This window comes from Schistocerca gregaria, chromosome 7 (assembly GCF_023897955.1).
Source record: "Schistocerca gregaria isolate iqSchGreg1 chromosome 7, iqSchGreg1.2, whole genome shotgun sequence".
Lineage (NCBI taxonomy): Eukaryota > Metazoa > Arthropoda > Insecta > Orthoptera > Acrididae > Schistocerca > Schistocerca gregaria.
Genome location: NC_064926.1, coordinates 100,110,076 through 100,124,875, shown reverse-complemented (window position 1 = coordinate 100,124,875; position 14,800 = coordinate 100,110,076). Strand labels below are relative to the sequence as shown.

Here is a 14,800-nt window from a genome sequence, read left to right as displayed (position 1 = left end):
AGTTTGTAATTGATGTGAAGATAGAATCAGAACATAAGGAATAAATACTAAATGCACCACTCACACAATTACGATGTATAGCAACACTTCATGACCCTCGTTACCACCATTTTCATGAAGCACATTCTCTGGTTTGAGGTTAAGATAAAGCTGTTCACTTAAGGCTTGAAAACTATTTGTGGAGTTTGATCTAGTCAAATTGTTAAGAATTTGTGTTTCAAGGTTGGTATTTGCCTTCCACCTAAGTATTTGAGGAATTAGGTTTTCCAAGGCATCTACAAAGTGTGAGGAAAACTGTCACTTGGAGATAATGGTGACCTCCCCCAATTTCTGAAATGTGTACTCGTATTATTATCGTGAACATCAACTTTTGAGTTGAAGGTGACGACGGTAACATTCCTGAAGGTTCTGAAACCATGGAAACTGAGGCTACGATGGGGTATCCCTTCAAGAGCTTCCAGCTTTTATGAAGAAATGGGAGTCGGGGTAGACCGAGAGCGTTTCTACACCAATGAAAATTTGTGCTTTGGGCCCTTATGGATGTGAATATCAGAGAGATCGGTGAGACAGCTTTTCGTAAATTTTCGTGTGTAGAGTGTAAGAGTACAGCATTCATAAAGCTCGTCCACTTTAAGATCAACAGATGCCATGAGCGTGCAAACATGCAAAATCGACGACAGTGTGCTTTAGCTCCTTATGGTTTTCAGCGCCTCAAATACTTTCACAGGCCACTGGCCCACACGAAATTAATACGATATCTGACTTTGCTGACATAAGCAGAGAGGGAAAAAAACAGTCACTCCCCTCTCGTTAGGGACACCACTCCGATCGTGCAGTGGCTTCATTTTAGCGAAGAAGAGAACCCACAAGACTTTTCAGATATGCCACATCCAGCAATAGCTTCACAGTGATGACTGCATCCCACAGAGCTAACAAATTGCGGGGAATACTTCCCGCTCGGTGATTCGTATAGTCCCAGATATTTCCTGTCGTATTGAGATCAGATGATATAGCGGATTAGTCGAGGTACGATGCTCGAAGAAGGCAGGACTACATCATGGATATGCAGAAGAAAGGGGAACACTCGATCCGCAACAATGTTGAAATATACATCTTGGTTAATGTTCGTGGTAACGAATGAGCGCGCTCAAGTCGTGGTACGAAACGCACTCTAAAAAATCTTTCAATCAACTCCAGCCTAAACTACGCCTCTGCAGCACATTGAAGGTTAAGCCCGTCATCCGCCCTTTGACGCCCAGCGCCATTTGAAAACAAGCAAAATTGGGACACGTCGGACCACGCGAAATCCCTCCAGGCAACGACTGGCCAATTCCGGTGTTGTTTGGGCCAATTAAGGCTCGAAACTCTATTGCATGCAGTTTCCTTCGCAATGTTGACTCTGAAACTGCTTGAGGCGGACGTCCACTCACAGAAAGCACCAATTCCTCTCAGTTTTCAAACCAAGTCTTGACATTTATCAACGGTCCCTGTAGGTTAGGATCGTTTCACGAGTGCTGTTCTCACGCCGTGTTACTCGACTGCGTGTGGTACACCATTGTCTGTCTCCACATTAGGCAGTCCGTGTTGATATCACAAACTGGGTAGCTTCATTCACGGAGTCATCAAGGGAAGGTCTAAGTACGATAGTGCTGTCTGCTGCCCAGTCACGTCTCTATGTCGACTCACGTTACTTCGCTGACTCCATTTCAAATCTGTATTGGCCACTGCCCAAAACAATTTGTAACTTTTTTTTGTGGGGAGCATGGGGGCTATGTAAGTAGGCTGTTTAGGTTTTTTTTATTGGTAACGCCGCCGCCACGTAGCTCTCTGTATGAAAATCACTGGCTGTGCCGTTTGCAGTCTGTGGCTGGTTGGCATTGTTGTAATACTCGCCATTGTAGTGTTGGGCAGCGGCAGCTGGATGCTAACAGCGCGTAGCGTTGCGCAGTTGGAGGTGAGCCGCCAGCAGTGGTGGACGTGGGGAGAGAGATGGCAGAGTTTTTTTCATTTGCTAACTGTGCCTATCAGTAGTTAGTGCCTTCCATAGTTTGAATCTTTTATTTAGCTGGCAGTAGTGGTGCTCGCTGTATTGCAGTAGTTCGAGTAACGAAGATTTTTTGTGAGGTAAGTGATTTGTGAAACGTATAGGTTAATGTTAGTCAGGGGCATTCTTTCGTAGGGATTTTTGGAAGTCAGATTGCGTTGCGCTAAAAATATTGTGTGTCAGTTTAAGCACATTCGTGTATAATTGTTCAAAGAGGACGTTTCACATAGACCAGTCTTGTATAATTTTTCTAAGGGGACGTTTCAAACCGACTGGCACAGACACACAACTTCACTGACACGACTTAACGTCGGCGATGGAGGCGCAGATGCCCGCCTGGTGCTAGTTCTACACTATCTCAAAGCGACCAGTGTGCTCTTTTAATAAGGTGCCCAATATGTTGCCTGTTGAGCTTATCACATCAAGCATCGTCACATTTTGCACACCTTGTCCTAGGAATCAGGTGAGCAACCGGGAGTCGCTGGGTTTCGGAAGATATTACCCATCTGCTTTCGCCATGAATGTCGTCAGTCATCAAGAACGCTAGTTTGTTGTTTAAGATGCGTTCACGTTCGTCCTATCCACTTCGTATTCACTTTCTAACCGTCCAAGATACGTGTTATTCCTACAACTGACCGTGTTTAGAGGAACTGTGTTCTTAGGTTTTCAATTTTGTGTCGGACTGGAAATGTTATCCTTGTTATAAGCAACCTCAAGTTCCAGTGTACTGCGAAGTATTTCTTTTTTTGTGTTCAACTGTGCGAATACCAACTTCATGTCAGCTTCATTCTGATACTGTTGAACTCTCTCTTTATGATGTCACAGGAACATTCAACTGTGCTTAGTGTTTGGCGATTATCAACTTTACGTCACCTTCATTTTGATACTGTTCAACTCTCTCTTTATGAAGGCACATGAACAGTCATGATCTCTACGACAGAATTCTGAAAGCTTTTTTACACAACAAACCTCATTTATGGTTAGATACCTCACGTTCCTTGTTAAATCTTCTATCTATCTCTCATGAACCAGACACAGCAAGACACACGTCGATGAGATAGGTCTTCTAGAACCATAAAGGAAATTGTTGAATTGTCGCATTTGTTAACTACGCAATTACAGCTGTAGAATTCACACCAACATTCACTCTCGACAAGGCAGTTTATTTCTGCACAGTAACGATTTCTCCTTGAAATCCTCCGAAATTTGCATTCACCACTGAAAAACTCACTAGGTTCCATTCTTGCAGTCCGGCATTCAGAATTAAGTGCATTTGGCTGTTGAGTTTCTTTCCGTTAGCTAGGCCGTCAAATCAATGCTGGATTGTGTCCGACAATTTCCACGCTGCAGAGCGTGTGATGCTGAATCGAAGAGTCAGTGTTTTACAGTTTTTCTAACAGTGTGGGCGACGGGACCCTTAAGTGATGAGTTCCGCAATTAGATTTCTTTCAGAGAGTGCAGAAACTTTCTTTTTAATGAATGATAAGTTATTAAGTTAAATCTATATCACCTCGAAAATATTGTAAACTATTGTGAACAGATGTCACACTCAGGCTGGGATGAGAATTAAGAATGTTCGTTTTGGTTTAAACTGGGTTTTCGAAAGTCATCTTGAGGTTCTTCTTCCAAACGATTTGCAACTAATATGTCTTCAGAAAGTTACTATTTATCTTTTAACCGTTTTCAACAAGGGCGAATAACGCAGATTTCAGGAAAAAATTATTCTAGGACCTACACATATAAGGCATCTAAATACTCCTGTTAATCTCAAGGATACACAGTACTTAAATTGTTTGTTTGTCTTGATTATAGATATAGCAGACGAGAAACTAGTCACTATTAACGAAAAGTGAAGACAAAGATCCAAGTACAAAGCAGGTTGTACTACGTTTTTACATAGATGTGAAGTTAAATTGTAACATTAAGCTTTTAAATATATAATGATTCGCGTGAACTGTGCTGGCGTATATAAACCGATATAAATTTGTGTTATTCAAGCTCTTAAGTGCAGTATTCGCACTTTTGTAGTCTCTTTGGGATAATAACAATCCTCAGGCCTAGAAGTAAACAGATTACAGATAAACAGCTATCCAGCGTCACCAACAACCAACGTTAGTACTCTAACAGCGGGCCCACAAGCTGCCAAGGTTGTTTCAACTATGCTGCAGAAGTTTCGCTGGAAAGCACTTACACATCCCCCATGCTGTCCCGATCCCTCGCCATGTGATTTTAATATTTTTGGAACCCTGAAGGACATTCGTGGCCGTCGATTTGCTTTGGGCGAAGAGGTGCACGCCTTAGGACAATCATGGATCCGCAGGCAGCCGCAGTCAGTTTCCCGTGAAGGTACTGACCATCTAGTCTCTCAGTCGGATAAGTGATTAAAAATTATCGAGAATAGTTTTGAAATAATAAACAGTTTACTTATTTTCTTCCATCTGTCTCCTTTTTATTTGACTCCCCCTTATATGCTACGGGCACATGGCTTACTCATTGTGCATTGTACCTCTCCCAACACGAGGCAAATTCCGTGATGAAACCCTCTATTCCCTGTATCCCACTCCAATTCCGATCTACATGACTGCGCAGACAGTACATTCCAAAAGGTCAATATCCAATTTTTTAAACGCAAACGTGTCACGAATTGCTGTGAGATATCTCGTGTTGCGAGGTATGTCGTGCAGCCAGGCTAACAGCGCCCGTATTTGTTGACAGCTCGCTGGGAAGAGAGACCCCCAGCAGGAGAAGGAGGCTCAGGCATGGATTGAAGCCGTACTGGGGAAGAAGTTCCCGCCAGGAGAGGCCTACGAGGACGTCATCCGGGACGGCATCGTCCTGTGTGAGGTCATGAACAAGCTGAAGCCCGGGGCCATCCCCAAGATCAACACCTCTGGCGGACAGTTCAAGATGATGGAGAACATCAACAAGTAAGTGTACTGCAAAAACTCTTTACCCTGCCTCCTTCCTATCTAGTTGTCTGCAGGATTTCATCAACAAATATATTGGGGAACAAAATAAAAATGGCGCAGGAAATATTTCATGCAGCTTAAGATAGGCATCCCTGCTTACATCATCCACTCTTGGGGCAGATATGTAAGTTAGGTTGCCTATTTAAGGTGTGTGATATATTTTTCAGGTCAGTGTTTGTATCTCGCCACAGATCATTACTTATTTTCAGGAAAGGAAATATTTATAGTATAAAGGAGCTGTACCACATTGTCAACTATCGAGCGAGGTGGCGCAGTGGTTAGACACTGGACTCGCATTCGGGAGGACGACGGTTCAATCCCGCGTCCGGCCATCCTGACTTAGGTTTTCCGTGATTTCCCTCAATCACTCCAGGCAAATGCCGGGATGGTTCTGTACTGTCTGAAAGAAAATCGTGCAACGAATAACTAATTAAATACCTTGATTGAAACAGGGGTGGCCCAATTAAACATAAAATATGAGTACCAAAACTCACACAGATATAACGATAAAAGGCTCCATCAAGCTACTAAATGAAATTAAGAAATGGGTACAAGGCTGCATAAGTATGTACAGAAGACTTGGGTACAGGTTGGTGGATTTGAGATAGAAATGATACAAACACTGTGGCCACAAAAAACGCCGGTGATTGCCGAATAAGTTCACAGCCTAAAGAAAAAATCCAGAAAAGTACGTACAGTTCTCTTGCCTAAGCTCATCTTGAGTGCTTTCATAAAAACGAAACTTTGATGTGAAACAAATAATTTGTGGTCCCCCTCATCACGACGTACACAAATGCACCCCGTGTTTATCACTCTGCTGATACTCAGGTGCAGAGGATGGCTGCGACAGTGACAGAGAATTTTAAGTTCAGCCCCAACGTCTGTGATCAGCACTAAAGTGAAGACATCTTCCTCTGCAACACTACACTGCAATCATCGCCTCTTTAAGATCTAGGATGAAGCGGCATACTGTAGCATGCCCAGAGATTGAATATCTTTCTCCTCTCATCCACAAAACTTAGCTGGTCCTGCCAGCGTTGGATTGTCGGTAGCCACTAGCAGCATACTTACCAATTTCTCACCAATGGAAAGTTTATCACAACTGTAACATTTCTCATCTGCTAACGAAACTGCCGTGGTTAACCAATACTGCTTAATTCTCTCTTAGTGTGGGGCGGTAGACAGAAATTCTCTTCCACAATATGTGTGTTTTAGCGTTACATCCAGTAGTACTGGTTTCACGTCCGCGCTCACGAGTCTGCAAAACCACAGCAAAACTGTTGTCAGCCAACCGTGGGCCTCCTTACAAAATTCAAACAATTACACCTGTGTCCTCCTCCAGCCCCCAACTGCTAAGTCCCGTGCTAAATGCATTGCGTTTTTCTCTTACCTCCAAAGATTTCAGGGCCTTGCATCTGTCGAAAAACAGCGCTCTGTTCCCCCCATATATCTTTCTGAATCCCGGATTCTAGCAGAAACATTTTATGGTCTGTGTGCTATGCTCCGCGCAGCGCTCTTGTGCCTTGTCACAGCCAGCTAGTTATCTCAAGTTATAGAACAGCACTGCAAGGACCTGTGCCACACAGAAATAAAGGAAACAGTACAACTTAGATTTTCAATCAATGTTGTTATATTTAATTGTGTGCATACTTTGATGTAGCATTAATCATTTAAACGGATTGGGTATCCTCATCTGAACAATTGCTTATCAATAAGGATACAGAACAGTATTGGCTAAACTGTCCTGTAGTACAAGGTACGATCATACAGCGTAGTTTCGGATATCTATGATTGGCTGAAAGAATATTACATTAATAGAGCCTAGTACGTTATACTAGATGAAGAATGATCGACAGAAACAAAAATTACACAGGGAATGCACTAAGGAACCACAACGTAACTTCTAATGTATTCAATATAAGTAAAGGATTTATCAGAAAGAATAATCTTCACAGATAGTGCTGATGTCTACAGAAGAGCGTCGTCGTTCGCCGATCGTAAGGAAATACAGAAAGATTTACATCAGGTCTCATTGTATACTGTAGTAATAGTAAGACCGCATGAAATTGGACGATCACATGTGACCCTCTTAGGTCACAGTAACTGACGAACGGATGTGTGATGCAAGAGCGCAAGATGTACGCATTTTGTACCCACATCCGGCCAACCTACTTGAGCTGTGGACAGTGGAATCCTGGTCCAATGTTATAGACAGCCTGGAGACCATACTATGTAATTTTAGTCACTTGACGCGACCATTGTCTTCATGGCGAAAATGTATCCTACACCCTACTAGGCAGCTGTGTCGAATTGAATGTCTATGATATAGACGGTGTGCTAGAGTCACTGGAGACCTACCTACACCAGTTTGCTCCTAAGGCGCCATCGTTGGAAATAACGGCGTCTAAGTCTCGAGCAATTGACCATGGAACAAGGATCCTCTACTAAGTACCACTACAACGAAGCACTGTGGCAAGTTGTGAGTTTCTGGCAAGTTGATCTAGTACACACACTGCTGCATCTGAAAAGGGTTCAGTGGGAATAAGATTGGGACATTGAATAGAGCAATTTGATAAATTCACCTGATTTTTTCCGAACCATGATATAATGGACCTTGCTTTGTCCACACGATCGCTGTCATGTTGCGACAGGGAAGACGCAATTGCAAATAAAATAATGTATTAAGCGAGTGCTTTTTTCACATAGAAGTTGTCTGCATTGGATGTAGTACCTTTTTATTGTAATTACACCTTAATATAAAATGAGATGCGAAACAGAGAAAAATGGTCTTTTATTTTGATGGTTTATATCATGACTAAATTTTAAGGTAACTCAAATAAAATTGATAGGGAAATTATGATTACTTCGGCGTGTTGTTCATTATAAAAGGATCCTGAATCTGTCATCTGATAGACTTCTTATTACTCCCCACTCAACTTTTTTTGTCTGGGGCCTTGTACCGCCGCCCACACGCGCGACTCGTCACGTGGTTGTCCTGATAAGTTCATTGTGTTACAATCAGGGTCGCCCAAGTAGCGAGCGTTAACTATACGTCCTCCATCCACACACGTATCTGATTGTCCCCTCGTTAAACCTTCCACTTGTTGAACGTCTATGATTATACACGGTCTGCCGAAGAGTCACTGGACACCTACATCAGTTTACTCTTAAGACGCCATCGTTGGAAATAATGGCGTCTAACTCACGAGCAATTGCCCCTTGGGACAAGGATCTCTTACTAAGTAACGCTACAACAAAGTACTGTGGGAAGTTGTGAGTTTCTTGCAAATTGATCTGGCACACATTCTGGTGCATTTCAAATGTGTACAATGGAAATAGAGAAGATCGACAAATTCACCTAATTTTTCCGAACCACGATATAATGGGCCTTGCTTTGTCTTAAGGATCGCTGCCATGTTGGTACAGGGAAGGTTCGATTGCAAACAAAGTAAGGCATTAAGAGATGTACACTGTTTAATTCACAAAAAGTTATCACCATTATGACGTAGCACCATTTTAGCGTAATAACGCCTTAGCATAAAATGAGCTGCGAAACAGAAAAAAAGGGGCTGCACTTCAATGACTTACGAATATATATGTGTCTTTGTTGGTAAAGGTAGTAATTCTAAAACTGGAAAATAGGCCAATTTCGGATAGGCGTATATGAAAAAATGCTGAGAATCTTGTTATTTCCCCAGTAATGCTGTAAGGCGTCTCTTGTTTTGTAAACACGATGGTGCCACAGAGAGCCGTAGTGTTTTTAAGTTTTTTTTTCTCTTTGTGTTTCGTCCGAATACTCTCTCCTCCAGACGTTATCTTAAGATGTCTCGCCTGCACGTGGGCTGCCTGCTCAGCTATACTGCGGTCTGGGCTGTCTGCGTACAAGGCGTACCTGACTCTCTCACAACGATTTGTGCAGTTAGGCGTTCACATCCTGCTATCATGTGGCTACCTCACTTCGCTGTCCTCCACAGATGTTGCAATCCCAAACGACGAAAACGAATGAGCTTGCCCCATTTTGCGGGCGTGGTAAGTGCTAACAGATAGCCGGAATTTCAAATTGATTACCTACTTAGTATTAGACCGTCGGCAACGTTCCTACTTGCAGCGGCTCTCTGATTTTTTTAGATACGGAGAAAGGTGGGAGGATATCACTGTTCTTGTAAGAAATAAGTAAAGAATAAAAGAATATTGATGTATCGTGAAATTAGATCTAAGGAAAACAATATTTAGCAGAGGGTAGCATTCACTGACGTTACGGAATTGTAGACGACGGAGAGCACATATGCTGAATCCACAGCTAGGTACTTAGAACTATGATCAAGTAGAGGAGAGAGTACTGAACCAAGAGAGCGGATCAGGCTGACAAAAGAGCAGATTCTGGTGAATCTTACCACATGGCTTGGTTGGTGATCGTAGCGCGGGGCACTCGTGTTCGACGAAAATGACATGCATTCGTGAGCGACATTGTTCAAGGTGATAAACAGCTAAACTGCTGCTAACTGTAAGGTGGTAAATGCCTGTAGCATAACGCGGTCGGGGTGGTGACAAAGCTGCAGCTGCTTCCCTGTTTCGAAGCTCAAACCGAAAATGGGCTGGACGTTGCGACGTCCAGACGTTTTATGGTTCAGCTGACGCACAAACTGCTGTAAATTTCCGACTTAAAAAAAAAATAGAAAAAAGCCGTTGTCAACTATGTAGGAGGGCAGGGACCACTTAGACATGGGAGCTAACCACGCCTTTTTGCCGACAGAGGTTCCCTGTTCTGCCTCAGTTCAAACAGTCGGAAATGTGGTTCTCAATGTATCTCTCGCCTCTGCGAGGAAGAGGAACCACTGTATAAAACGTGACTAGTTTCTGACGGTCAACGCCATTCTGAGGAAATTATCAGCTCCTTCCAAAATGATAGTTTCCAGATTTTGATACCTCAGTCTGTTAGCAAGTTTCTTTCCAGTAGGAAATTTCGTTGACAGTGTAAATCATGAGTAATCTTCAGAAAACTCGAATAAAACTGATAGCGAAGTTATGGTTACGTCGGTGGGATATTAATAATCAAGGAGTCCTGAATCTGATTCATTGCTTGTTACTATCTACTTCACTCTTTCTTTTCCCGGGAAGGTTTTTTTGTATTACAGTCAAGGTCGGAGAAGTAGATTGGCTTCGACAAGAGGTGATGAGCACCATTAACTGTGATGTATAGACTGGTGTTCGAATTAGTGTTATTGCCACTATTAGTTCGCCACTCAAATGGGACACACCCTACCAAGTTTCGATCGGAGTCACTTGGTGTCCTCACAAGTGGAAGGTTTTACGAGGGGACAATCAGATACTTGTGTCGCTACTTGGGCGACCCTGATTGTAACACAATGAACTTATCAGGACAACCACGTGACGAGTCGCGCGTGTGGGCGGCCGTACAAGGCCCCAGACAAAAAAAAAGTTGAGTGGGGAGTAATAAGGAGTCTATCAGATGACAGATTCAGGACCCTTTTATAATGAACAACACGCCGAAGTAATCATAATTTCCCTATCAATGCCGGCCGCGGTGGTCTCGCGGTTCTAGGCGCGCAGTCCGGAACCGTGCGACTGCTAGGGTCGCAGGTTCGAATGGTGGGATGTGTGTGATGTCCTTAGGTTAGTTAGGTTTAAGTAGTTCTAAGTTCTAGGGGACTGATGACCACAGCAGTTGAGTCCCATAGTGTTCAGAGCCATTTGAACCATTTTCCCTATCAATTTCATTTGAGTTACCTGAAAATTTAGTCATGATTTAAATCATCAAAATAAAAGACCATTTTTCTCTGTTTCAAACTCATTTTTTGTTAAAGTGTAATTATAATAAAAAGGTGCTACATCCAATGCAGATAACTTCTTTATAAAAAAAATAGTCGCTTAATACATTATTTTATTTGCATTCGCATCTTCCCTGTAGCAACATGACAGCGATCCTGTAGACAAAACAAGGTCCATTATACCATGGTTCGAAAGAAATCAGATGAATTTGTCAGACTGCTCTATTCAATGTCCCAATCTTATTCCCACCGAACCCTTTTCAAATGCAGCAGTGTGTGTACTAGATCAACTTGCCAAAAACTCACAACTTCCCACAGTACTGCGTTGTAGCGGTACTTAGTAGCGTCAAGTGACTAAAATTACACATTATGGTCTCCAGGCTGTCTATAACATTGGACCAAGATGCCAATGTCCACAGATCACGTAGGTTGGCCGGATCTGGGCACAAGATGCGTACATCTTCCTCTGTTGCATCATACATAAGTCCATCAGGAACTGTGACCTAAGATGGCGGGGAAAGAACTACAAACAAACACCTTAATGTTTGTAGACAGTCACTCCAACTGTTTTCACAGTGAATGAAATTCTCACTCTCCAGCAGATATGAAAATTCCTGGCGGATTAAAACTTTGCGCCTGATAGATAGCGTCTGTTAGGAGGGATACCATCTCGTCGAAAGTCCCATCCAGTTTTTCTTGATTTCTGTTATAATCTGTAGCAGTCTTGTCTCACCAATATTTTCCGACACTCTTTCGTTACTTAGTCTTTCCATCGAGCTTATCCTTTACGTTCTCCTCCATATCCATATCTAAAATGATTCTAGCCCTTTCTGATGCTCTCGTCGCATTGTCCATGTTTTGCCCCATAGAATGCCACACTACAGAAAAACACTTGCCAAGTCTTTTCCTCAGACATTCATCTAGTGTGCCACATTAAAACCTCCTCTTTCTATTAAATGCCTCCTTCACTATAGAAATGTGAGTTTTTATCTCCTAATGGGACCTCAAGTCTGCAGTAATCGTACTTACAAGATATTTAAATGCTCTTACTTGGCTAATAACAACTTGTCCTTTCTTAAGATGTGCCAGTCTCCTTCCTTTGCCGATCACCATACTCTCTCTTTTTGCTGTATTGATTCTCATCCCATATTCCATATGAGAGTTATTCAGATATTTTAACAATTTATTTACAGTTCGTTAACTTTCTGCCGCTAGTACCATGTCATCGGCAAATCGTTTACCTTCTGTTCTCTTTCCACCAATATCCACTCCTCTTCTTTCACCTAAGCCGTTCCTTGAAAAATAGCTTTACAGTATTATACAACCCGGTTATGAATACTGGTGCTCTGGTCTAAAATAAATTTCTGTTTTTCAGAAAAGTAGCACTTACGAATCTGTGTTCTTAGCAAACAACATTTGCTCCAGTGATCGTCGAAATGAACCCAAATTATTAGAAAAATTTCATCTATATGAGCCTCAAATATATATATATACTTCAAGTTGACGAGAATTTGACTTATAAAGGGAATATACCGAATATTGCTGTTACACAGAGCAAAGAGTATAGAGTGGAAAACTGATTACAGCAACACTTAATGCTCAGTAAGAAAGAAATGTGACGATTCATTTAGTGCACACAGTAGCCACAATCAGGATACGATTACTACATTTCTGACCGATGTCTGTGATATTAGATTTTTAATTAAAGTCATACTAGTGACTATGCACAATAGATTAATCGTGAATTTTTATCACGGCCAGTATTATGGCAAGTATCACAGTAAAAGTGCTACAGTGGTTGGACAAGAATATGGAAACACGAAAAACACAACAAATGCTGCGCAGCTAGCGCCATTCGACGGCCAACACCGCGGTTCCTGGTGTGTCCGCTGTGCCGTGCGTGTGATCATTGCTTGTACAGCCCTCTCGCAGTGTCCGGAGCAAGTATGGTGGGTCTGACACACCGGTGTCAATGTGTTCTTTTTCCCATTTCCAGGAGTGTATATATAGCAGATCATGATGTCCAGTCTTACAAATTTCAAAACTCCGCTGTCTCTCTCCACACATCCACCACTGCTGGCGGCTCACCTCCAACTGCGCAACGCTACGCGCTGTTAGCATCCAGCTGCCCAACACTACAATGGGGAGTATTACAACAAGGCCAACCAGCCACAAACTGCACACAGCACAGCCAGTGATCTTCATACAGAGCGCTACGTGGCGTTACCAATAAAAAAACCTAAACAGCCTACTTACACACTCTCCATCAAAACAGTGACAAGCTACGGTAACGATGATGGAGTTAGATAGCTATCATACACCCCTCTCCCAATGTAGTCTACAAAGTCTCAATAATATAGACATTTGGTAATTGTGGTCACCATGGGAGATGTGAAAATTCATCCTCGTGCTAGAAACGCCAGTCCTGGCCGATACGAGCAGTGTGGACAGGAGTCCTGTCGTCTTGGAACACAGCATCATCACCAGGAAACAAAATTTATAGCATATAATGGACCTGATCGGCTAGAAGGATCGCATAATCCTTGGCAGAGATTCGACCTTGCAGGATACCCATGGGGCACATGGAATACTACGACACGGCCGCCCAAATCAAGGTCTAACACACGCCGTTTCTCACTTGTGGGACGTAAACTTGGTCAGAAGACTGAATCAGTGCGAAACAACTCAACCGATCAACCGGAGTGGCCGAGCGGTTCTAGGCGCTTCAGTCTGGAACCGCGCGACCGCTACGGTCGCAGGTTCGAATCCTGCCTCGGGCATGGATGAGTGTGACGTTCTTTGGGTAGTTAGGTTTAAGTAGTTCTAATTTCTAGGGGACTGATGACCTCAACACATAAGTCCCATAGTGCTCAGAGCCATTTGAACCATTTCTTTGATCAAATAACGCACTTCCATCCTTCCTTAGTCAAGGTTTTCTGGATTCGTTATCACATTTTTCTCTTACTGATATCACTGCTGAGTGGTTTTGAAATTCCAGGTCGCCTACAATTTAGAGCTGATGGAACTGCCTTATGTTGATTTGGTGTTGACAGGGATCGCGAGTGCGACATTGAGTTCTGCTATGACATTTGCAGCTGTGGTCCTCTTATATTTCGACATAATCCTCTTCTTTGACCGTCTGTCACGATCACTTAATACAATTTCGCCCGCGTAGTGACTTAGTGGACGATGTTTTTCCGCTTTCCTATACATGGCACATATCTACATCTACATCCATACTCCGCAAGCCACCTGAGGGTGTGTGGCGGAGGGTACCCTGAGCACCTCTATCGGTTCTCCCTTCTATTCCAGTCTCGTATCGTTCGTGGAAAGAAGAATTGTCGGTATGCTTCTGTGTGGGCTCTAATCTCTCTGACTTTATCCTCATGGTCTCTTCGCGAGATATGAAACGCCAAGCACATCGCCTACGTTGGTCACGGAAGGCCCCCCCCCCCCCCCCCAAACGAGAGCCAACAACTTGTCCACTTTCAAATTCACTTAGTTCCCATATAATGCACACACAACCATACAGGACACTGTTCTTACAGGACTCCAACATACTGAGGACAGTGCGCAAGTGCCGTTCGTGGCGAAATACGAGAGCGCAATCTGCAGGTTTGGCTACCATCTGCAGTCACATAAAGGAAGTACGTTTAGAGTTTAACTCCCAGTCGACTGCGAGATCAATAGAGGCTGATCTGCATTTATGTTCAAGCGTCCATTTCTCTGGGTGTATCCATATTTTCATCCAACCCCTGTAGCCAACTAAAGTACGTATTGGCGATAACAATAACAGATCAAAAGTGGCAAAAATTTCGTGAAGCATTTCTTCAAGAATGTTGCCACGAAAACTACGTTATAATAATTTTTTATTACAAACAAGTTTCGCCTTATTAGGGATTACTCTGACGATGGCCTAATAATTCGAAATTCGTTTCGTAGCAAACAAATATTAATTGATTAATCTTAAATATAAAATTCTACTACAAGTAAATGAC

The 14,800-nt window shown here is 42.8% G+C and overlaps 1 protein-coding gene across 1 annotated transcript in view; it reads left to right on the top strand.

Annotated features, from left to right (window-relative positions):
* LOC126282089 (muscle-specific protein 20) overlaps positions 1 to 14,800 on the top strand; it is a 31,924-nt gene that overhangs the window by 6,697 nt on the left and 10,427 nt on the right. The window contains exon 2 of the mRNA XM_049981546.1: positions 4,760 to 4,971. Coding sequence (XP_049837503.1) covers positions 4,760 to 4,971 — 212 coding nt within the window. The remainder of the gene's footprint in view (positions 1 to 4,759; positions 4,972 to 14,800) is intronic.